At 43.9% G+C, this 25,977-nt stretch overlaps 1 protein-coding gene across 4 annotated transcripts in view; it reads right to left on the reverse strand.

Annotated features, from left to right (window-relative positions):
* Positions 1–4,387: 4,387 nt before the first annotated feature.
* TMEM248 (transmembrane protein 248) overlaps positions 4,388–25,977 on the reverse strand; it is a 35,593-nt gene continuing 14,003 nt past the window's right edge. For all 4 annotated transcript variants that reach the window (XM_055135877.1, XM_055135874.1, XM_055135875.1 and 1 more), the window contains 6 exons: positions 17,809–17,985; positions 13,671–13,956; positions 11,715–11,865; positions 10,382–10,565; positions 7,933–8,076; positions 4,388–7,018 (listed from right to left, as the gene is read on the reverse strand). In XM_055135877.1, coding sequence (XP_054991852.1) covers positions 6,998–7,018; positions 7,933–8,076; positions 10,382–10,565; positions 11,715–11,865; positions 13,671–13,956; positions 17,809–17,967 — 945 coding nt within the window. In that variant the 5' untranslated portion in view covers positions 17,968–17,985 and the 3' untranslated portion in view covers positions 4,388–6,997. The remainder of the gene's footprint in view (positions 7,019–7,932; positions 8,077–10,381; positions 10,566–11,714; positions 11,866–13,670; positions 13,957–17,808; positions 17,986–25,977) is intronic.

Raw genomic sequence — 25,977 nt, forward strand, 5'->3', positions numbered from 1 at the left:
GTATCTCCTCACCCCCAAACTTAAAACTTTTATAGTCTTAAGAATATGCAGGGCTGGAGTGATAGCACAGCGGGGAGGGCATTTGCCATGCACTTGACGGACCCAGTTTCGATTACCAGCATCCCATATGGTCCTCCAAGCACTGCCAGGAGTAATTCCTGAGCGCAGAGTTAAGGAGTAACCCTTGTGAATCGCCAGGTGTGATCCAAAAAGAAAAAAAAAAAAATTACTAGAAAGTGTTTTGACAATTATGGGAAGACACAATACTTAGAAGGGTAGATGTGGTTTTTTTCTGATTAAATTTAAAATACTTGTATGAGGCTGGAGCCAGCAGGGTGCTTGCTTTGCACACATGGAGGATGCGGGTTCGATCCCCAGCACCACTTATGGTCCCCTGAGCCCTCCCAGGAGTGATCCCTGAGTGCCAAGCCAGGAGTAAACCCTGAGCATCCTGGGTGTGGCCCCCAAACCAAAACAAAAAATATGCATTTAATTTTCTCCATATCTCTCTAGGATGGTAATAAGCAAAGAGCTATGAAAATCCCAAGGTACTGTGTTCGTATTTGATCATATGCACTTGGGGGAGCACAGTTCAACCCATAATATGCGGTAATTCTGCTCCTAAATATAACTTCAAAGACTTGAAAAGAAATGGTCCAACATGAACAGATAAGTAGGCAGATAAGTAAGGGGCCTCAGTAATGTACTTTTGGGAAATAATGAGAAGAGATATCCTAGCTCTAAAGTGGCCCAAAGATATGAAGACATTTCTTTGACATACAAATCCTAACTTCTTTGTAGTGGAGAAGCTGAGGCACCACCCAGATGCAGAAATCCAAGGCCCCGCCAAGAGAAGGGTGGACCCCCTCAGGGAAGTTAGAGGAAAACCATGAGGTTATGAAAAGACCACCAACAGTACAAAGGGTGAGATGATGTGAAGATCGTTAACAGCGCAAGGGAAATGCCTGGAGTTTTATGTATGCAAAACCCAGGAAAAAAATATTTGGAGGAATTGTATACAAGCTTCTCCTGAATGCCATCTGGGGGGGGCAGAGAGATAGTACAGTGGATTAGGTAGTTTCCTTGCTTGCTGTTGTTCATGGGAGGTTCAATCTCTGCTCCCCATATTGTCTCCAGAGTCTCGCCAGGATCGATCCCTGAGCACCTTTGGGTATGGCCTTAAAAAAAATAAAATAAAATAATTTTTTAAAAAGCCATTTGGGGCTTGCTCTTGTAGGCCGTATTCTCTCTCAAATATGGATTTCCTTTCTCTCTCCCCTCATAGGTTTCATTCAATAAAAACAATTTGTCAGGGGCTAGAGCAATAGCACAGCGGGTAGGGCGTTTGCCTTGCACACGGCCGACCCGGGTTCAATTCCCAGCATCCCATATGGTCCTCAGAGCACTGCCAGGGGTGATTCCTAAGCGCAGAGCCAGGAGTAAACCCTGTACACTGCCAGGTGTGACCTAAAAAGAAAAAAAATATATATTTATCTTCACTCTTCTGCCTTTTCCTGAAGTTACTCTGCTCTGTGCTCAGAATTACTCCTGGTGGAGGTGGGGGACCATATGGGATGCCAGGGTTGTAAAAAACTAAGGCACGCCGAGGGGTGCGTGCACTCGAGGACTCTCCAGGCGGCTCTGTCTCACCGCCCACGTTCAGTGCTCTAGAACCGCTGTGTATGGGCTGGATCGGGACGGCCGCTGACCAAGGACAGGCGAAGGAAGAACAAGGACCAAGCTGGTTGCTGATTAGTTGCCGTTTATTCAATCTTCCATCTTTCTCATCTCCAGCACTCCCAGGTCCGGCCTCTCTTTTCAGTCCAGCCTCTCTCTTCATCTACTGAAGCCTCTCTCCATCTCTCTCCTCCCTTTTTCCTCTCTCGCCCTTGCCCCTAGGTTCCACACCGCCAGGTAGCAAAATCAACATAATAAAGCCCTTCCTGAGAGCTGTAAGGTTTAAAGGGATCACAACCTAGGGGCATTCCAAAGCCCTTCATGACTGCCAGTAGACAAAATACCTCTTAATGATTTTTTCTCCTCTCCCCATTCCAAACACTCATTAACACCTTAATACTAGTTATTTTTGCATGGACAAAGCAAGAGATACATTGAGGCTTGCAAGGCAGCTCTCCTGACAACATCTTGCCACAGGCTCAGACCACAGCACTCAGGCCAGATTAATCACTCCTAACCCTAGCAGGGTCCAAATCTAGTTATCACTGTTTGGATCATGACAACATTTGTCCATGACCAAGCTCTTAACTTATAGTTAAGCATTAGGCACTTTGGCCAGGCCCATCTCGATGCCAGGGTAGCACATAACTCGCCACTTGCCCTGGGTCCGTCTCATCCCTCATCGGGACCCTGCTTTTGGGGGTGCTAGGAAGTAAGAGCAGCTGAGGCTTAGGTCGAGAGAACAGATGCCCAGGAAGAAAATATCATGTAGAGTCAAATGACTCCCAGGTTACAAAAGCATAACATTTGCTAAGTCTTCCTGTGTCCATACAAAAAGGACATGGCTCTGAATAAACTATGCAAAGGACTCAAGGAGAAGAGAAAAACAATATTTACAAGTCAACAGAACACTAAGAAAGAAGCTACAAATAAACAGAGGAATAGAAGCACTGTGATGGGAGTAACCCAATAAACCTAAACTACCTGAGGCTATGTTATCCTACACACGGTGACGGTGAGCAAGCAAGCACCTTACCTGCTCTCTGGCCCTAGTTAACCTATTTCTGCTCTCATACATCCTTGTGCTTTGCTGACTACCTGTGCCATCCTTTTTTTGAGCTCATTCAAGTTACTCTCTGAAAGTATACAGAACCCAGGAGCTGGGTGGGGTGGTAGGGGAAGAGTGAAATGGTGAGAAAACGGAAGCAGTTCCAGGCAAAAATCCTACCACTCCTCTCCTGGATTTCAGAGTTTTTCCACAGATCGTTGCTTCCATTTTATTTGCCTTCAATCCCATGAGGCTAAAATCCTTGATTTTAACCATTCCATCCTGTGTTCTGGCTGCTTAACGCTTTGCCAGAGATGCCCAGACATGAATTTGGAAGGAAAAGAAACATTCACTGAACTGGCTGCTGCTGGCATTCTCTAGCGTCGCCTACACACGGGATCAAGATGAGATCCAGATCCACCTTGTACTTGAAGGTGGAGTTTGTGTATTCTCCTTCCCCACCTCCACTGTTAATGCAGAACAATTTTCTGGTTGAAATCTGAAACTTCTTGTATGAAAATATGTATCGGTAGTGTTTAGATGTTATTCTGTTACTCTGGCTCTCTGAAGGAAAAAGATATTTAAATTGTATCACATTCAGCTGTAAATAGAAACAAAGTTCAAAACAGGGATCTGGGATAAATAATGATAGGATCTCTGAAAAGAGAACAGTTCAGCACGTTCATGAGGAAGACCTGGAAGCTGAAAGCCGCAGAGAGGCGGTTAGCTGCTTCCTAAGATTAATTCGTGATGCTTGAAGTATGCAGGAAGTCTTTTTTTTTTTTTTGGCTTTTTGGGTCACACCCAGCAATGCTCAGGGGTTACTCCTGGCTTTGCACTCAGGAATTGCTCCTGGCAGTGCTTGGGGTACCATATGGGATGCCTCGGATTGAACCCGTGTGGGCCACGTGCAAGGCAAACGCCCTACCCGCTGTGCTATCACTCCGGCCCCTGGAAGTCTTTTATTTTTAAAGAAATGTTAATCATTGTTGGAGCCCGCACTCGCTTCACTTTGCAGCATTTCCCTAGGAATGCAACTCAACTGAGGGAAACATACCTCATTTGTTCGGAAACAGTATGTGAGGAGGCCAGCTGCGGGAATGCGGGTGGCCAGGCCCCCCACTTCTCTCGGCATGCTCTGTCCCACCCCACCACTGCTGGGAGGTCGTGTCTGGGCTCCGGATCACCGAGACCCACGCATCGCATATTTATGAGAGTTGCTTTCCTGGTCTTGCTTCACTGGCTCTGTTAAGTCCCATCTTCCCTTCTTCAGCTTAGACACTGAAATATAAAATTCTCTTTCTGGGACAGTAAAATTCCTACAAAGAGGACTGCGGAGGTGGAGAGGACCAGGGGGTGTCAGGGACTTTGATGGGTGAGTGTGCTCCCAAGGGGTCTACAGGAGAGCAGCGGGCAGAGGGGGTGGCATGCCCTGAGCCGGAGGGGACGGGAGGCCCCCTTCTCAGCAGCGACCACCGCAGGGCCTGCAAGGTCTAAAAGCAAAGTCAAGCAGGCCCCTCTAGACGACAGAGCGTTTGCATACTTGGCAAGGCCTTACTGGGAATCACTGCCCAATCATCCTGCTGATAGGTGGACGCTGCACAGAGCAGCAGAGAAAAACCAAATGTTTATCACGTCTGGAAGAAACAGAGACACAGCACATAAATTCAGATGTTTTATTCTGTAAAGCACATATGCACATATTTCAAACACGGAAAATTAATCTGGAAGTGAATGCCATAACAGATCAGCTACTGACCATCATGCAGCAAGATAAGTGAAATGATCTGCTGGCCCTCAGAACCCCACAGTGCCTGCAGGAGGGTTGGAAACCAGGATACCGAACGAATACCTACGTACTGCCAAAGAAAACTTTTGCAACAGAAATGGCAGCTTCCTGATGAAAAGAAAAACTTACTAATAGAATCAAAACTGATTCAAGTCAAACAGTGAGAGGACAAAAGGAAAAAAAGGAAAGAGATCAATATGATCTGAAACAACCATTTTAATAGTAAGTTGCTGACCTTCTGCTGGACCTTATCCAGTCCAAGGTGCCTGAGGATGAGCGCCTGCTCCTGTGCTGGGTCACCCCTGGACGGCAAACAGGCCCTGTCCGTGACACTCTCGTCCTGCAGTCCCCGGCCAGACTCGGCGGTGTCCAGGTACTAACGGATCCTCTGGGCTTCCTGAGGCTCTAGGGAAAGTCTCCGGCCATTAGACTTCTTCCGCAGCTTTCCCCATCTTCCTCGGATACCTGCGTGGCTCTGGGCTCTGCTCAACTCTGGATCACCTGCTAGGGTCAATGCTGGGCTTTAAACTGTGTCCTCGCTTTACCGCAAATCACATTGTCCAGGCATCTGGGGCCCTTCCCTCCTTCCTTTCCTAGCTACAGATTCCAGCCAGTCCCTACTCGACGAACAAGGGGAGTTCAAACTAGCCAACGTGCTGGATTGCACAAACCAGTGAGACTGACTTCTTCTGCCTGCCTTTCTCCTTTGACATTACTCTGTCAGTTATCAATCTAATCCTGTAACGCGACTTTGATGGGATTTTATTTATTCGGTAGCAGCTTAATCTAAAATCTGTTGGTTTTAATGATGCCGCTTGTAAAGGTCAAGCCAAATAAATGGCTCTGTCTCTTATCTTACCTCATCAGAGCCTCAAGTCTCTAAAGAGAAAACCAAATGAACAAATTAGCCATGCATCATTAAGCAATTCATAACAGACACAAAAACTGGATAGACAAGTAATTATCGCTGCTTGAAATGTACTAAGAGGAAAAAAAGATTACAAACATATCTAGTTACTATGGTGATTATTTTAACAATCTTCAGTTAGAAAACAACTGTTTTCCATTCAAGAATGCCTGCGATAAAAATATTGGGCCAATACATTTCAGACTGTAGGACTGATTCTAACTTAGAACAGACTATAGGCCAAGAGTTAAGAGATAGAAGAGCTGACACTCATGTCTAAGGTTTTATTTGCCCTTTTGCTGGAACAGTGCTTGGGAGAACACAGAAAATCACTAATGATGATGAGTTATTAAGGCAAAGAGCTAGCAGTGTTTTAAACTTGAAAAAAGAAAAACAAAAAATAACAAGTACAGGAAGAGATCCCACATTTTTTAAATATAGATGAAATATAAATGGAAATGGATTAAAAGGAAAAAGAAAGCAATAACTAGATCATCAAAATGTTACTAGGAAAGAAAAGCGCTTTTGGTTTTCCTAGTAAGTGGCTTTGATTAAAATTTCACAGGCATATTTGTCATATCACCCAGCAATGTTACCAGGAAATGTCACTCTTTTTCTTCGGGCCATACTTTCATTTAAAAAAGGAGAGTTCATTTTTTCAAAAACCCCAATTAACTATTAAACCAAATCATTCTTTCTTTCCATAATGTTATCTGCATTCCAGAAAAGGGTTAAATTTATTCCAAAGGCATATTCTTATTTTCAAGCCTCTTGCGCAAAGAAACTGCTGCAACTATTACAACGAAAAGAATGGGCAGCAGAGGAGAAAAGGGGAGACATTCTGTGCCAATTCAAGCCACACTCCTCACCGTCCAAAGAGGAAAATGAAACTTAAGATCTTTATTGTGTAGGTGACTCTTAAGTACTAACTTTTTACTCAAGATAAAAAAGCATAAGTCTGTCCTAAATAGAGCAGTATTAAAATGTAACTACTGTATTTTTTTCTTCAAAGGAAAAAAATAAACGGATAAAGATAGGCATGTTTCCTTGCAAGCAAAACAGAGAAAACAGTACTACTGTTGTTACTATGATTTGTAAGCCACAGACACATAAAATCCACAAAATGGATTGGTGGCTTTGGAAATGCAGTATCATATCAAAGGCGCAGACTGTTTTGAACATTCTGTACATATTGGGCTAAAGTGAGAACCAGAGCAAACCTCAACCCCACCAGTAGCGAATGCCCTGTGACCTCTCAAAGACAGCGTGGCACTTCGTGCTCCGAGAGCAAGATCACCACTCCCGCCTGGCGCTCCAAGAAATCTTCTTGCCAAGTGTACAGGTGAGGCTGACGGGTTCTGGCTGCGCCCAGTGCAAAGCACGTGCATCATTGGACCAATTTCTGAATAGATTTTTATAAATATATACAAATCAGTTACAGGCACTTTGAAATGTCTTTGGCTGGAATAACCCAACATTGCAAGATAATGTATTCACAGAGTGTCCAGGCCCGGGCTGGGTTCAGCAGGCAATGATTATGGTTCGTCAGTCTCTCGGCAAGCCACCAGCTGTGGGGTTAGGCATCCGCCAGAGCCACCTAAAGAAGACCAAGAGAAGCAAACCAGTCACACGGCAGCGCTCGGGTAAACCGCCCCGCCTCTTCCGGCTCTCTACCCTGAGACAGGCACATTCACATCAAGCCAGGGCATCATGAAAACCCTATGACAATCCCTAAGAAATCCCCGGGGTTCTTCAATCTCACGCAGGACAGAATCGTTTCCTGCCATGTAGCGGACCTGCTGCGCTGAGGACAGAATCCGGGTTCACAGCCCAGCCGGGTACTCGCTCAAGCCCTTTCCCCGTCCTTTCCAACCCTGATTTCTTCCTGTGACCCAGGTCCTACCGACTGGCCTCCTAGCTTCATGCTGTGGCCCCATTTATGCAATTTTCACCTCGGACTATCCTGGGGGTCCACAGTGGGCCCTCTGCCCCGCCCCCCGGCTGAGAAACACTGCACTAGAGCAATCTCCCCAAGGGGTGACACCAACTCCCGAGGCATGAGGGCCACCACGGGGCAGCGGCAACTGCAGGGCCACATCAGGAGGTTCACTTAGAGGGCAGTCCAGGCAGGTGGGGGGACACCAAGTCGTGGCTTCTTGGTTTTTAACCTAAAAAGGGGTCAGTAGGCTAAATAATTTGGGAACTTCTGAACCCATTCCACCTGTAATCCCTGTATGTTGAAGAAATGAAATAGGGGCAGATGCTGCCAGAAATACCCCCAGATTTATTCCCTGGTTGATCGTAAGTTTTGGTGGTGCGCATTCAAACACCTTTTACTTTTGCCAAATTTTTCACAGCTCCACATTCAGCTACCGGATCCTATAAGAAGCCACAGCCCACAGTTTAAGACGCTAGGCTCTCTAAGAAGAAATCATGTTATAGGAACCAAACGGGTCTTTCTGTGAAAAGATCTCTAGCAAAATGCTGAGCCGGAATCCATCCACATCTCACCTTCTCAGGGCAAAACTCGGGATTGCTCTGACGCAATTTGCTTGGTCTGCCTTTGATAACAGCATAGCAAAACATTGTTATCACCATCACGAAGAGGAAGTAACTGGTATGCATGAGGTGCAAGTTTATTAATGAACGGTCATCCTAGACAGAGAGAAAAGACCAGAAATGTCTGTACCGGGGTATCAGAAGATCTTAATGCTGTATTTCTAGACACAGGGTTCGCAACCTCTAGACTCATCTCAACTTTAACTCTCTTTGGGGGAAGATGGGGCCTCTCCAGCCATCCCCAAGGGGCGCAGGGGCCACTCCTGGTGATTCCTAGTCAACTGGACCAGATGAGCCCAACAGTGCTCCCTAGGGTAACACTCAGAGGCACTAGGGAATGGTGTAAAGTGCTGGGGACCCAGGGCATGGCCTCAGACATGCAAGGCGTGAGCTCTGCTTCTTTGCGCTTTTACTCCTCAATCTTCATCTTTCAGTTTTGTCTGGGACCACACCTGCCAGTGCTCAGGATCCCACAGAAACCAGTCTATGAAACCAGCCCCAGCTCTGTGCTCAGGGTGGCCTCTGGCAGCGCTGGGGTTGTGCAATCGGCTATGTGCAAGACAAGAGACTTACCTCCTGGGCTCTCTCCAGCCCACAAAACTGGATTTCTATTTTAATTAGGACAGTTCAAGTCATATATTGACAAAAATAGTGTTTATGCCATGGTTTTGATGGACACCGTTACCTCCACACACCACCGCCCAAGTACCCAAGACCCTCCCCCGAAGCCCTTTACGCCACTCTAGTCGGCTTCAGCATTCCATATCCCAACACTGTCCGCAGTCTACCCCGCATTCCGAACCCCACCCACTCCTTCGCTTGGTAATCCTGGTTTTGTAATCTAAAGTCAAGGGTTTGTCACTATTTTAATTCTTTAACTGGAATAGTCCTGTTCTCTATTTGTCTTCTAAATATTAAATCTGGCTCTCATTATGCAAAGACACGGTGTTCCAGAGGACTTCCTAAGCAGTCCTCTGCAGAGATTTCTGCACCCCTACTCTCTGGGAACACTCAGCCCCTCCCCTAGCTCTTCTCTCCTGAGAAGCTTCCAGAGACCCGGTGATTAACACCTATGTGTCTCTTCTCTGTCTGTGTGGCTACCTGGCTGTATCACTAGCTTCCTACTGTGCCCCCAGGACAACTTCCTGACGCCTTTTCCCTGCTTTTCTAAGTCCCTAAACATTAAGCTAAAACACTACAGCTGCTCCATACTCCCCTTCCCATTCCTTACTGCACATCCAGGTCTGGGAGCTTCAGACCCTCTCCCACTTACAACTCCCTGGTGAGCACACCAGTCCTCCTAACACTCTGCTTCACAAACCCTGGAAAGCGCATTCAAGGAAGTGACTGCCTAGCCTGAAAAGAAAGTCGAACTTCCCCAGGAGGCGCCCACCCACCACCCAGCCTGATCACAGCTCACTCCTGGCAGGGCCCTGCAACTCCCACAACTTGACAGCAAGTAGACGAGAGGGAAAAATAAGAGAGGCTGGGGAGGGAGTTCGAGGTCAGGGGCACATGCCTTGTATGCAACTAGGACCAGAGCACTGCCAGGGGCGGCCCTGATGAGCCAGAGCTGTGCCGCAATGCCCAACCGAGTATTAAGCCAGCAGGCGTGTCCCTAAGCACTGCATGGGCGACACCCTAACACAGCCCTCCCCGCCCCACCCCACCCCGTCAAAAAGAAAGGAAATAAATCCATGTGACATGCTCACAGAAAAAGAACATTGAATTAAAAAAAGAAGAGCAGTCTGTTAAAAGTAGACACAAATCTAAGAAGCTAAAAGTGGGACATCACCCACCAATGTAGGTTAGTCTTCCGTTTCTCAGTAAGTAAAATCCTATTGAATACCTCTCAATATCAAAGACGCGGCTCCTTTCTGAATCCCAAAAGGACTATTTAAATCCAATACTGGCACTAGCTAAATGTTCTTCTGTGAATAGCCTGTACGCGGGCTTAAAACAGCACAAGTATCCCCTACAACACCCGGGGGTCAATCGAGAACAGCTGCTGAGGAAAGCAGCAAAGGACGGAGCAGAATGTCCTTGGGCAGGGCCAGGGTGTGGTTCAAGGGGCTGAGCACATGCCTTGCGTGTATGAGGCTCCAAACTCAAACCCTCACACAAGGCTTCCCGAGCCGCTCTGGAGTGGCCATGGGCCCCCAAGCACGACTGGGCATGTGGCCTCTGCTTTAAGACATTATTAGTAAAATAAATTTTTAAAGAATTTCCTTAACTTCAAGGATGGCACATTTTCCCAAGTCTCTGTCACTCTGCCTCTCTGCCTCATCTCCCAATCCAGAAAGAAATCTAGAATGTCAGGGTACAAGCGAACGCAAGGAGGTGGGGAAAAAAAAAAAAAGCTACTTTAACAGTTCACAATTCACACAACACCTTCACTTACATCTGGAACAATAACGGTCAGCTTGGGATTTAAAGCATGATACACTTTTCCAATGGCGCCCTTGTAACACCAGAAAGGATTATAATCTTGAGCATATTTTGTGTTGGCATCTCTGGCAGTGGTGAAGATCTTGTACCAGAGCGTGGCGTTGCTGTATGTGTCAGGGACACAGTGTGGTGGCTGTCTGCAAGGGGAGAGAAGCAAAGACACGCGCGCCGTAGTCTGAGGCATTTGCAGGTTGCCCTGAACGCTTTCCAAAGCCACGTGTGTAAAAAAGAGAAGAGACTCATACATGTTTCTTTGTGATAAGTACTGTCATGTCCCCAGTTCAAGGATTTTTAAAAACTTGAATAAACATAACAGGACAAGAAATAAGCATCTGATATAAATGAGTCTGGAGGACCTCTGCCTGCAGAATCCAAGCATGGTCCTCCGACTTATGATGCTGCCAAAGGAGCAACTTCTCTTAAGTCTGTTTTCTCAAATGATCTAAATATCTTCAGTCACACCTGGAAACTATACACAAGCATCTCCATCACCTGAGCAGCAAATTATCTTACTTGTCCTATCAAACCCCAAATGTCTAAGATAAACTCCAGGATAATTATTATTTTAAAGAAAAATCCCGTGAATAAGCTACATTTTATATTCCATGTATTTACGGATCTTTAGCTCTTTTCAGTGGTAAAGAACACAGTTGTTCTTTAAGACATTTTATTTCAAGAACAGTATTTTATACTCTGAAAACAAAAGACTATCATTTTTTCCGCTTTGTTTTGTTTTCTTTTTCAATTGTACACTTGCTTTCAAAAAGATCTAGACAATGGAGAAAAACAAAAATCTTCCTTTTCGAGACCCTAATTAACGGTCATTCTGGTCACAGACCTGAGCTCTTATCTTTCCCAGGTGCTTATCCTACCGACAGGTTCAGCAATTTAAGAACACACAACCACGAGGCTGGAGCGATAGCACAGCAGGTAGGACATTTGCCTTGCACGCAGCCGACCCGGGTTCAATTTCCAGCATCCCCTATGGTCCCCTGAGCACCACCAGTGGCGATTCCTGAGTGCAGAGCCAGGAGTAACCCCTGTGCACCACCAGGTGTGACCCAAAAAGCAAAATAAATAAATAAATAAAAGAGCACACAACCATCAGGGCTTCTGCTACTTTGCTGAAGCACTGACTCTGGTAATTATTGGTAGAAATTCTACCTGCAGAATCCCAGGATTCCCAGAACTTCTTGAAACAAACCCAGGAATTCACTACAGCAGCCTACTCCCTGTAGTAAATGGAGTCTCTCGCCCACATCCACTTGGGTCAGGAAACCACTTACACTGTGACAGGGAACACACCGGGGTTGGCTGTGAGGGTCATGCAGGCTGTGAACACCACCTGCTCACAGTGACTGTGAAGGGCACAGTCGTCCGAACTCCACGCTGTAGGGAGGGTAAAGGTAATGTTTATCTCCTCATGGGCTTCCCTGCCTAGGAGAAAGAAACCAGTTTTTGGTAAACAAAGGCAAGAATTCATGTATTATTCCCTGGGCCCGAAGGAATCCCGATACCAACACCACCCAGGAACCACCTACAGTGCACAGAAGCCCGACACCTGCTTTGGAAAGATGGAAGGAACAACTGCTCTGAGACCACCGTGAGGCCTGCTCACTCGACAGCGCCACCAAGCGCCAGATGGAGAAAGACCACCTCGAGCCAGGGCCCGGGCCAGCGTCAGGCGAAAGTGCGGGCAGTGTCCATGCTGGAAAGCTGGGCTGGGTGGACTGCGATCACCACTTGTTCTAGCTTTGTACAGCACTCCTATCATTTTCTATCTGCTTTTATATGTGATTTTTCACTAAAAATTTACCACTCACTTGGGGGCTGGAGCAATAGCACAGCGGGTAGGGCGTTTGCCTTGCACGCGGCCGACCCAGGTTCAAATCCCAGCATCCCATACGGTCCCCTGAGCACCGCCAGGAGTAATTCCTGAGTGCAGAGCCAGGAGTAACCCCTGTGCATTGCCAGGTGTGACCCAAAAAGCAAAAAAAAAAAAATTTACCACTCACAAACAGGACCAAAGGAGTGTTGCGAGTTCCCTTTTCTATGCCAGAAGACTGAGGGTCGAGAAGGTTACAGGCTAGTCAGTGATGGAACGTAAATGAAAACCAGGAGTCCCGACACAGCACGAGGCATAGGTCTACTTGCAGAACGGAAACGCAGGACTGCCTTACCTTCTCGCCACAGGATCAGCTCACCAGGACAGCCAAGAGAAGGTGGGAAGACACTCTCATGTTCATTTAAGGACATTTCTGGCTTTGGGGCCACACTCAGTGGTGGTCAGGGACTACTCCCAGCTCAGTGCTCAGGAGTTGCTCCTACTGGCGCTCAAGGAACCAAGCAGTGATGGGCATCAATGCATGCAAAGCACTGTTCTAATCCACTGAGCTTTCTCTGGGCCTCCTTTAATGATTTGAAAGGGTTCTTGGTAAACAAAGCAAGCAATGCTTACTCTTCCAAGACCAGAGTCTCCAGCATGAAGCCTTTTGGGATCATAACACCTTCTCAACAACTTATTACTTTCCGGGTGTGTGTTGGGGGGGGGCTGAGGGGGGAAGGGGAAGGTTATAACTGACAGTGCTCAGGGGCTACTCCTGCTATTGCTTGGGAGACCACGCAGTGCAGGGGATTAAACCTGGGCCTGCCAGTCCTTTAAGCTCTCCCAGCACTCTGATCTGATTTTTAAAACAAACAAGTGTGTGAGTGCATATGTAAACACATATCATCTTTGTGCCAGAAACTACTGTCAACCTTTGGCAAATATTAAGTTATACATGTCTACACTACAGTCCCAAAATTCCACAGAAAAGACTAGATTGTAAGTTTTTCCCTATTTCTTCCCAGCAACCAAAATAATGCTATTGTAGCTTAATTCTACGCCAATTGTGTACAGCTCAACGCTGAGCTAATAACAGATTTCAAAGATCTGTTGATGAACAACAATAGCATGCACTGAAAACTCCAACAAAAAATGGAAAAAAAAAAAGTTGTCTGTAAATATAAGACCAGAAATAGCCCCTACAATTTCTTGCCCTTTTGGAAAGAGTCTACTGCATTCCCGGCACTTTCTTAAAATAAAGATGTAGTAGGTATGCCTCCTTCTTGACGTCATTTACTTGAAACTCAACAAAAGGTGAGACACGTGCAAATATAACCGGAGTAAACCCGAGCTGCTAGGCATCAGCCTTGAAATGGGAGCTGCCCGCAGCACTCGAGAACACAGTGACTACAGATACCTGAAAGTCCAATCTGATGCCCTAAAATGGTCGAGTACAGATGAGTGACATTTCGGGAGTATCCTCCAAAGGGCTTCAGGGGGTCCAGAGTCAGGGTGATTGCAACCGAGATGTTAATTGGGCCTGAATCCTCCAAGGCCTGTGGGGACTGGGTGGACACTCTGGTCTGCCCACTGGTCATTGTGCTTTCTGGAGTCGTGGTGTCATTTGTAAGATGCTTTAATGTCTCATTCTCTGATACACAGAAGTCCAAATCATTAAATCTCAGTAGAAAAGTATTCCAATCCTTCAGAAACAGGAGAGAGAGAAATCAGTGTGAGTAGTCCAAAAGCGGAGCCACCACAGAAGACAGTTATTCTGATATCACAAGGGAACAGAGAAACTGTGCTTCACAGTCAGGCTTTTCATTTCAAATAACAATGACAAGGAAGCATCACCCTCTTTACACTGGCCTAGCGATGTAATTTTCCAAACCCTTTCTATTCAAAACCTAAGAAACTATTCTGGACTGGCATGAGGTAGTAAATAAATGCAAGATTAAACCAACTTGTATAAGAAGATATATATATTTTAAAAAAATTTTTTTAAATCAAATAGCCTTTATACTTAAAGTGATCTACCTCCAAAATCAACCTTGATAAAAAAAAAAACCCTTCAACAAAGGAACTAATCCAAACTCCTTAAGCAGTTACAATCACTATTATTGTTGTCATTTTTGTTTTTTTTTGCGCCACATCCAGTGGTTCTCAGGGCTCACTCCTCCCTCTGCATTCAGAGATCACTCCTAGTGTAGTGAGCTTGGGGGTGCCAGGGATCAAACCCAGGTCAGCTGCATGCAAGGCCAGCACCTAGTTATTGGACGATTGCACCAGCCCCTATAATTATTTAATAAGGCTGTATTGATTTTTTTTCAAAAGGTCAATTCTAGACACCTTGTGTTCTCTCTTGTTAGAATATGAAGCCACAGGAGTAACTAGAGTCATGTGGCATGTTTTTCTCCTCCATCATGGCCTCTGGATGCTATCTGAGAATAATAAGAACAATTTCAAAAGAAAGGAGAAGAGGTCTTTTCAGACTTCAAAAAATACACATACTCTCTACTAATGGTTCTAAATCTTAAGTGAGTTTAAAGATACATGTTGCTTATTATCCTGAGAATATTAATTAGTAGAGTATCCAGTAGAATCTTACTGTTAGCAGAAACCCAGGAAGAACTCATGCTGAAATGGCAACAACAAGCCTATCTTCAACTGTTAAATATAATGTCTCCCAAGTAACATGCATTTACAGAGTTGTCAGAAGTAAAAACAACCTAAATTATACAAATTACTCCAGCACAGGTAGGAATTAGAAGCTGAGCTCCAAACGTCGAGAGGGCCTGCCTTCCTAGCATCAGTACAACCATCCATTAGCACTGAGCAAGGCTGCCACTCCATGGGTCAACTTACAGCTCTTCTGGCACCTACAGAGGAAGTCAACAAATCTACAGGGTGGTAAGCGAAAAGGAATGTTCTACCTCACCCTTCATTCCAGGCATCAGGATACTGCGGTGCACACCAAATTAAGAGCTCTTCAGTTCCACAGTTGTAGACAGGATTAAGTGTCTACAACTTTTCCAGTATCTCTTTCCTGGGACTTAGGAACCTCATTTGAAGGTAAAACTACAAAACTAAGAATAACCAAAATTCTGCAGCAATTTGACACAGGTTTCCCAGAGAGCTCAAGTCCATTTTAGTTATTAGGGACAAATTATCCAGGCTACACCCTAATGACCAGGTCAGCTTAGAGTAGACCTCTGAGGAAAAGCACTGCCAAAATGCTTCAGACCTTTAGCAGTGAACAGAATGTTCATTTTCAGCCCTAAACTGAGTGCAGTTTTCTGGTGGAGGGATGAGTGTCTGATCACTGTGAGACAGTAACCCAAACATGAAAGCTTGTAACTATCTCACGGTGATTCAATAAAATTTTAAAAAAAAAAAAAAGAAAGAAGGAAAGAAAGGAAGGAAGGAAGGAAGGAAGGAAGGAAGGAAGGAAGGAAGGAAGGAAGGAAGGAAGGAAGGAAGGAAGGAAGGAAGGGAGAAAGAGAAAGAGAGAGAGAGGGAAAGAGAGAGAAAGAGAGAGAAAGAAAGAAAGAAAGAAAGAAAGAAAGAAAGAAAGAAAGAAAGAAAGAAAGAAAGAAAGAAAGAAAGAAAGAAAGAAAGAGAAAGAAAGAGAAAGAAAGAAAGAAAGAAAGAAAGAAAGAAAGAAAGAAAGAAAGAAAGAAAGAAAGAAAGAAAGAAAGAAAGAAAGAAAGAAAGAAAGAAAGAAAGAAAGAAAGAAAGAGAAAGAAAGAACCCCCTCAAAAAAAATCAAGGGCAGTTTTTTGGGGATTTTTTTTTTTTTTTGTATAACCTCTAAAGATAGTGGCAAGACAGTATCTTCTAAAACAAAACCAAAAAATATCTTTGAAAGGATTTCACAGTAAAAATAGTTGAAACTTCTATTTTGTTTGGGGGTTACACTTGGCTGTGCTCAAGCCTTACTCCTGGCTGCGGGTTGTGTGTTCAGGGGTCATTCCTGGCACTGCTGGGGGGGGGAGGGTGGAGGCGGGACTATATGCAGTGCTGGGCACTGAACTTGAATCGACTGCACGCAGGGAAGTGCCCTACCCCTAAACTTACTGTTTTAACTGTGTTGAGAGTCCACAAGTGAAGGTGGACCCTCCTGCTAATATCACTGAGAACAGTGGGTTTCGACCTCTGTAAAACTGAGGCCTGGTACCTGTCTGCAGATTGGTGGCTGAAAAACTACTGATCTAGAATACCGCAAAACACAAAAGACAGCTATGATCGCCACTCTATGGCATAAACAATGCACCCAATAATGCCACCCCAATCCCCACCCCTAATCTCACTCTACGCAATGAACACACCAAAGAAGAACTGTGAGAACTCAAGGACTCTATGAAGACAGGAACTAATTTGCCTAAAGGAAACCTCATCCACCAATATTTTCATTTTATTAATTTAGCATGATTTCTAATGTATGTAACAAATTAATAGATCCATTCATTCCCATTAAATATTGTTTTTGTTGCTTTATGTTGTGAAAAATACCAATCTTTTAAAATCTGGGGCTGGAGCAATAGCACAGCGGGTAGGACATTTGCCTTGCACGTGGCCCACATGGGTTCGATTCCCAGCACCCCATATGGTCCCCTGAGCACCGCCAGGAGTAATTCCTGAGTGCAGAGCCAGGAGTAACCCCTGTGCATCACCAGGTGTGACCCGAAAAGCAAAAAAATAAAATAAGATCTATCCAAGTATTTAAGTTATAATATGCCTAGATCAAGTATTAGAGGGTAATGCGCTAGTGCTTAAATTTACCAAAATGTAAAATCTAGAAGTTGAGTTTGTAGATAACTTAATACTTTCCTTGCTTTAAATATATGTATTTAAATCTACTCTTCTAATTTCTTTAGGATCTCAATCACATTCTGTCCAATGAAAAAAGCTGCCTGTCCAGTGGATCATGTCCCGGGGTGATAGTTTTAAAATAACAGGGGTCAGAGTGATAGTACAGCAGGTAGAGTTTTTGCTTGCTTATAGCTGACTTGCGTTCAATCTCTGGCACCTGATATGCCAGAGACTGATCTGCAGAGAGTGATCCCGAGTGGAGAGCCAGGTCCAAAACCTTAAATAACTAAGTAACAAATGTTTACAGCTGTGTTTCCTTGTGGGCCACACCTGGCAATGCTTGGTGGCCCATGCAGTGCTGCGATTAAACTGGGGCAGAGGCATGCAAGGCACATGCCTGAACACCTGTACTCCCTCTCCAGCCCATTTGAAGTTTTGAACTATAACATGCTAATTTAACACAAATAAGAAAAAAGAGCTAGTTCTTTATTTAGCTTTCTGACATACCACTTTACAAGTATGCTTTTCAATATACAGTCTGTAAGAAATGGCAGCATTATTTAAAACAACTATCTGATGAGTTATTTCCATCAAGTCGCAGGAAGATGGGAAACAAGAAATTCCTAATAAATACGGAACTTTTTCCCTGGGACTGAGGGGGAAAAAAAAGTATATGGTGAGCCAAAAGGTATTTTCCCACTCTAAAAGTCTAGTCTGGAAGGAGCACCAGGAACATACTGTACCTCTGCCATTTCTGGTGACTTAATCTCCTTGATTTTGAAGAAATAGCCCAGGGTCAGGAAAGCTATGGCCATGGCGCTCACACTGATCATGAAGACCACCAGAGGCGGCCGGCTGCTGATGTACAGCTTCAGGTTCTCCAGGGGGTTGATGCTGAACATTATTCTGACCAGCTCCACCTGAAAGGAATTCATCAGAAGACTCAGACTCACTTGGCAAAAGAAAGCTTTATTCTCACTTTTGCTTTCTCGAATAGCGCAGGGAGATCACAGAATGGTCAGCTTGAGAAACGTTAGATAAGAAATCCACTCAAAAGACTACAATTAAGAAACAATCCAGCTACAAGATGTCAAATGTCATCACTTCAAAGTAGTAGCTCCTGAAAAATATGCCTTCTGTTGGAGTCTTCAAATTATTCTATACTAAACACTTGCTACTTCCAGTGGAAAGTGTTTTAAGTAGGTCAATATGAAAAACATATGCCAACACACATAAGAGATACTCTACTCTTCTACCGATGAAAAATCTATTTAACAACTTTCTGTCTGTCCAGTGTAAAATATAGTCATGCCAAATCCAACACCAAGTACAAGAAGGCACTCAATAAATATTGAATTTCATCAGTCCTTTGCTTACAGTTGTTGTAAAGTTTCCTACTGACCCTAGGACGAGGCCAATGACATCTGTCGTGGCCCATATTGTTTCAGGATCCTGAAGCCCCAACCACCTTAATGGCTATGTCCCTATCAACTTCCTTTCCTCCTTCACTGTGCTTCTGGCCACAGGGGTCTTGTTATTTTTTGAGATCAGTCATCAGTTTCTACACTAAAGTCACCTGGAAAGTGGCACTGAACCTGGAAATCAGCTTGGGGACCACCGTCTTCTGAACAACACTGTCCTTCCTACACACCACAAGCCTGAGATGCTCTCAATTCGCAGAGGTCTTCTTTCACTCATTCCCACAATATTTTCAAAATGTAAAGTCTGTATTTCTTTTGATAAATGTATCCCCACGTACTTCCTTTTTTCTTGGATTTTTTTTTAAATGTCTTAGTTGAAGTCTTTACCTCTGCCAGGAATGACTTTAAGAATTTCCACATTATTTTTCCACAATCCTTTTTGTCCTTTAGTCAACTCCTCGTAGAGTCCTTCCCTGCCCATCTCCTGCCCCCAGTCTCTTGGCCCCCTTCACACTGTTTAGTGCCAGTCAAAAGTACAATTAATTTTCAATCTACTTATTGTCTATCATTCCTCATTTGTGAGGCCCATTAAAGCAGATTTCAGAAAGCTTGTTCACTGCTATAGCCCTGGTCCCTGGTCACTATAAGTGCTAGCACATGCACACAAAAGATCCAACACACACACACACACAAACACAGGCAATCTTTAATATCTCTACCAGCTTTTTAATTTTGGAGAAAAAGATGTATAAAGAGACCTTAAGAACTAACAGCCTGGGGCTGGAGCCATAGCACAGGGGGTAAAGCATTTGCCTTGCACGTGGTTGACCCAGGTTTGATTCCCAGCATCCCATATGGTCCCCCAAGTACCGAGAGGAGTAATTCCTGAGTGCATGAGCCAGGAGTAACCCCTGTGCACCGCCGGGTGTGACCCAAAAAGGAAAAAAAAAAAAAAACAGCGTAACAGCAATCATTTGCAATAAGTCAGGCTATGTGCTTATTTGTCCTCAGATGGGTCTCTATAATGGCAAAAAAAATAAAAATTAAAATCTTTTCTCTATCCTAAAGGTAACTCCAGTTCTTAAATTGGCAAGTACACTTCCACACACTTTTATACTTCTTAATGTATAAGAAGGTACAATTACTTCAATGCCATGTGAAATGTTGGAGCAAATATGCTTGCACTATTTTCACTCAACATTCTGTTTTTCATTTATGTTAATCTTTGTAGAAATCTAGTCCCATCAATTTCACAGCAGTACGGTATGCAATTGTTTTATAGTTAAGTTGTCCCAGACTGAGGAGTCCAGCTAAATTCTTCCCCTGCTGCGCCTACAAAGACACTGCCTCGGGGGCGGGCACACGGGTGGCAGAGCAAAGCCCATCCACATCCTGTCTCTGCTCTCTGACTCCTTTCCAAGCCGTGCCAGTTTCTACATTTCCCCCAAATTGAGGAACTTTTCCCTTCCTTATAAGCTATTAAAGTTCTATCCTATTGATATGTTACATAGAAATACCCCAAGCAGCTGAGTTTTAATTTAGCTTATAATGTTTACCATAGAAGATTCTTGAAATTCTTGAACAGCTAAACTAGCATAGAACTCACAGGTCATAAAATTCATTTGTGTTAAGAATGCATCTCATAGACCTGGACAGCCAGCACTATAATGATGTTCGAACACTTTAACAGTCTCATAAAGCAACCTTCTACTCTGACAGCGACCGTGATTCCCATCAGCCCAGAGTCAACCACTGAAATATCTCGACAGGTTTTCTGTTTTGTTTGGGGCTACACTCAGCAATGCTCAGGGATTACTCCCGACTCTGCACTGAGAAAGTATTCCTGGTGGTGCTCAGGGGACCATATGGGATCCTGGGGATCAAACCTGGGTTGCCCACAAACAAGGCAAGTGCCCTACCCCCTGCACTATTGCTATAACCCCTTAAGTATCTTCTATCTCTAAAGATTTGTCTGTTCTGGGAATTTCTAGTAAATGAAATTATGGGATATGTAGTCTTTGGTGATATTTCACTTCGTGTATTTTCAAGGTCTAACTAATGTTGGAACAGTATCAATACTTCACTACTCTTAATTGCCAAGATTATTTATGAAATTTTACTCAAACAATAGCTACTCATTAGTTGATGGGAAACTAGATTTCCACTTTTTAACTATCATGAATAATGGTGCTATAAAAACGTAAGTTTTGGAATGGAAAAATGTTTTCCTGTCTCTTGGCTGTATACCTATGAGTGACACTTGAGTCATATGTTAACTCTGTTTAACCTTCTGAGAACCTGCGATTGCTCTTTCATATGTGCGTTCTCAGCAATGCAATGAGTCTTCCAATTTCTCTACTTCTCCAACAGTTACTGCTGGCTTTTTTGTTTTTTTCAAAGTTTACATCTATCCACTTTACTTTATGCCTATGATAATTTACAAGTCCATTTATTTTCTTTGTACATCATCTATTTTCATTTTTCTCCCACAAGACTTAGTTTTTACTTTTAGTCTCACGGGAATTAGGCAAGACTGAGGTAAGTTTCATTTAACTTTTTTCTATAGTAGTTGTCAACTGTTCAGTATCTTTAACTGAAGATGGTTCTGTAATGCACAAGTTTCCCATAAATTTGTATTACTCTCACAAATACCAAGCTCCCATACACATGTAGACTTCCATCATTTTCTTTCTTTGGACATTTGTGGCGGTTTATTTCAGTATGAATTGAATGTATACATAAAGAGATGAGGTCCATCTAGCACACTTTTCACATGAACACAGGGGAGGGGGGTACGGGGGAGGGAGGTACGTGTGTGTGTGTGTGTGTGTGTGTGTGTGTGTGTGTGTGTGTGTATTCACTGAGTAAGGTTACTAGACAGTGTAGGTTTTCTCTGTAGAGGACTTCTTTAGAATGAGCAAGTTTTTGTCATTCTGATTATCTTCAGATAATCAGAAGAGATCCCTCCTGTTAATTACTCCAAGGAGATTAAGGCATGAGTTCACGCAAATCTTTCTCACACTGGTCCTAATCTTATACACTCCACTGCAGTGAACTATTTCCACCTCAACCCTATTGGACATTTTCTTTCCAACATCAAACGGCTGAAATGTGTCAGTTTTAAGTTTGCCATCCTGAATCTTCAGTTTGTCAAACTGGGAGGCAACATCTCTTAGCCTCTGTTATTTCTTAAGAATGGCAGAAAGGCTCTCTAAGAAGGAAATTCAGGGATCACAGGTCTGCGAGAGACTGACCTCCAAGTCAGCCTTAAGAGGAGGAGCAGAAATCTGGAAAAGCAGACATTTGGAGACTTGATCCTGAGTACCTACAGACTCAATGGCAGACCCACCACTCTCTTCCTTTTGTGCCTCAGCAGCAAGCTTGTCTAAGTCTTGCTATCTACTACAAGAATACAACCATTTGACTATTTTTATTCAAAACTGTCTTGTTTATTCTTAGCCTTTCTACTCCACAATAAGAATTTTAGATTCCAATTGTAAAGTTCTCAGAGAAATCTGAGAGAATCACCAAATGTGCTATCAATTAGGAGGGAAAAAAATGACACCTTTACAACAACATGTATCCTAATTTATAAACATGGTATGTCCACTTTTGCCTACTATTCAAATTTAGTAAATTTTTTAAACCTTCTTATACATCTTTGATTCAAAGGAATACTAATTTATGCCAGAAACTAATTTATTCTAGAGTTAATTTTCTTTTATTAATTTATGTAAAAGCAATATTTGAGTATACTGTTCAATTCCAGATATTGCTGTACTATTTTAAATTCCAATTAGCAGGTTTGTAACTTAGATTTCTGTATAGTCACAATTTTTCCACACTTCTCACTCCCATCCTTTCCCCCCGCTTTTTTTCAAGACTTTAACAACAGTCTTCAATGAATCAACACAAACGGCAATAGTAAGAATCCTAGGCTCATTCTGGGCTGCAACAGTTCTTTTTTATATGTGGTAAATGTTAAACTTTTCTGACAGAAATCATCAAGTTAAGGAAAACCTCTTTGATTTCAAGTTCTCAAAATATTTTATAAATAAGTGCTATATTTAAATGAACCTGCAATTTCATTACCTGCAATTTCTAAATAAGCAGTTTTCCCTTTAATCTCGTAATATGAACAAGGTTAACTGATTTTATTAAGTTAACCCCTTTGCATGCCTTGGATAAATTAAATATCATTCAAAAAAACCTGTATCGTTGGGGCTGGAGTGATAGCACAGCAGGGAGGGCGTTTGCCTTGCACGCGGCCAACCCGGGTTCGAATCCCAGCATCCCATATGGTCCCCTGAGCACTGCCAGGAGTAATTCCTGAGTGCAGAGCCAGGAGTCACCGGGTGTGACCCAAAAAGAAAAAAAAAAACCTGCATCGTTAATATTTACTAAATGTTATCTAAAGTCCCACATCCATTCTTAGCAAAAAAAAAAAAAAAAACTACACGTCATTGTCGTAATTCTTGACTGTATTTGTGTTCCTTGTAACTAAATTATCCTTGTACCATAAAACCTGGCAAGCTACCTGTGGCGTATTCCTGGCCTATTCGATACGCCAAAAACAGTAACAATAGGTCTCATTCACCTGACCCGGAAAGAGCCTCTAATCATTGGGAAAGACGAGTAAGGAGAGGCTGCTAAAATCTTAGGGCTGAGTGTAATAGAGACGTTACTGGTGCCCACTCGAGTAAATCGACCAACAACAGGATGACAGTGACAGTAACCATAAAACTAACCATATTAGACTGTGCATTTTCTGAAATAATATGAATAAGACATGTGCTTCCACTTCTTGGAAATTTGACAGAACTTCACCATAAAAATCACTATGATCTGTCAAGTTTTTATTTGGCTTTATATTTAAATGAGAAATCTTAACTACTATTTACCCTCTTCTTTTTGGTTTTTGGCTTTGGGCGTCATACCCAGTGGTGCTCAGGGATCATGTGGTCCCATGGGAGTAAACCCAGGGCTCCTGCAAGCAAAGCATGTGCTCCAATCTACTGAGCATCTCTCCAGCCCTGGTTTTGAGAATTTCTGTCCAAGTATTATTTCATGATGTTCAAATTTTAATTTACTTGTTCTTATGTTCATTTCTATTACAAAAATTTGTAATAATTTTAAATTTTTAAACTTAAAAAATTTAATTTAAAAATTTAAATTTAAAAAAAAATTTTTAATTAAAAAAAATTGTGCTTGCCTTCTCCTCTTCACTGTATAACTGTCACTCTGTGACAGTTATTTGCTCAATTTGCTTGAGCAGGCACCAGTAACATCTCCATTCGTCCTACCCCTGAGATTTTATTTGTCTGTTAATTCATCTGGGGGAATCGTCACACCTGGCAATGCTCAGGGGTTACTCCTGGCTCTGCACTTGGGAATTACTCCTGGCGGTGCTCAGGGGACCATATGGGATGCTGGGAATCAAACCCAGGTCGGCTGCGTACAAGGCAAATGCCCTACATGCTGTGCTATCACTCCAGCCCTGAGATTTTAGCAGCCGCTCTTTACTCCTTCAGTGCCACACTGGAGGCTCTTTCAGGGTCAGGGGAATGAGACCCATCATTGTTACTGTATTTGGCATATCGAATATTCCACGAAAAGCTTGCCAGGCTCTGCTGGTGCAGGAAGGCACTGTCACTGTCATCCCGTTGCTCATCGATTTGTTTGAGCAGGCACCAGTAATGTCTCTCACTGTGACACTTATTGTTACTGTTTTTGGCATATCCAATACGCCATGGGTAGCTTGCCAAGGCTCTGCCGTGCAGGTGCGATACTCTCGGTGGCTTGCCAGGCTCTCCAAGAGGGGTGGAGGAATCAAACACGGGTCGGCTGCATGAAAGGCAAATGCCCTACCGCTGTGCTATAGCTCCAGCCCTGAGATTTTAGCAGCCTCTCTTTACTCGTTCTTCCCAGTGGTGCCGCATTAGAGGCTCTTTCAGGGTCAGGGGAATGAGACCCATCATTGTTACTGTATTTGGCATATCGATTACGCCACGAAGAGCTTGCCAGGCTCTGCCGATTCGGGAAGGCAATAGGTAAAAAATAAAAATATAAACAAACCGGGGTGGGGGGCGGTGCAGGGAAATAGTGAGGTGTTTGCCTTGTACACTACTGCTCCGGATCCGTCTCTGCACCACACACAGCCCCCCAAAGCACCAGGACGCAGTACTACTTACTCCTGCCCGTCCAAAGCCCCCTCCCTAAATCTATTTCCCAGGATTTTGTTTCTTTTCTTTTTTGGTTTTTCTTTCTTTGGGGTCCCACCCGGCGGCGCTCAGGGCTTCCTCCTGGCAGTGCTCGGGGACCCTGTGGGATGCTGGGAATCGGTCCTAGGTTACCCTGTCGGAGGCCAACACTTTCCCTGCCAGACTATCGCCCCAGCCCCAGCCCGACACTAACACACACTCAACCTATGCTCCAAGCCAACTCCATTTCAGGAGCACTTTAGGAGAGGTTACAGAAAACTGGGTGGGCCCCCGGTTCCCAGCTCTCCCCCTCGCCCCATCACCCCCCCACCTCGGGGAGAGGCCCTTTCTGTTTGTGTAGACCACGGACACAGCTCTGCCCACGTGGAATGGGCGAGAACTACAATGGCTGTACTCTATTTATCTTTCCAAACAACAGCATCTGGGTTTGTACACTGAGTCTCGATAGTACTCTTTGTTTTTTCATTTAGTAACATCTACATTTGAAAAAATTATTTTCTTCCATCTGCTCTATGGATAAAACCAGCTCAAGTTTTTCCTATCTGGACTTATCTCATATTTTTCTTTTTATATTAAGCATTAAAATTTCCCTCAACATTTCCCTCAACACTCCCTGCATTCCTTTTCCTTACCATCATCAACACAACCCATCAGCAAATCTAGCTGGTTTTTTTCTAACACACCTCACATCCACATACTCTTATCTTATGATGACTAATCACTGTATGTTTCCCCAGGAATCTACAACCCTGAGACCTCACATCCTAGTGCCCACTGAACATGTGCATGTTTACAAAGACTCTTCCTTCTGTACTCCCTATCTCTACTTTGTAAAACATCCTCCCCCACCAACCCTATCTGCCATTACCACAGCCCCATATAACTCAAATAATGACTAACTGCTAAAGATTCCATTTCTTTAATTTATTTAATTTTGGGGCCAGACCCAGGATGCTCAGGGTTACTCCTGGAGGTGCTCAGGGGACCATATGGGATGGCAGGAATCCAACCCGAGTTGGCCACACGCAAGGCAAGTGCCCTACCACCATACTATCTCTCCAGGCCTGAAGGCTCCATTTCTTTTTTTGGCTTTTTGGGTCACACCCAGTGATGCCAGGAGTTACTCTTGGCTCTGCACTCAGGAATTACTCCTGGTGGTGCTCAGGGGACCATATGGGATGCCAGGGATCAAACCCAGGCCTACCGCATTCAAGGCAAATGCCCTACCTTCTTTACTAATACTCTGGCCCCTGAAGATTTCATTTCTTTA

Source organism: Sorex araneus, chromosome 4, assembly GCF_027595985.1.
Source record: "Sorex araneus isolate mSorAra2 chromosome 4, mSorAra2.pri, whole genome shotgun sequence".
Classification (NCBI taxonomy): domain Eukaryota; kingdom Metazoa; phylum Chordata; class Mammalia; order Eulipotyphla; family Soricidae; genus Sorex; species Sorex araneus.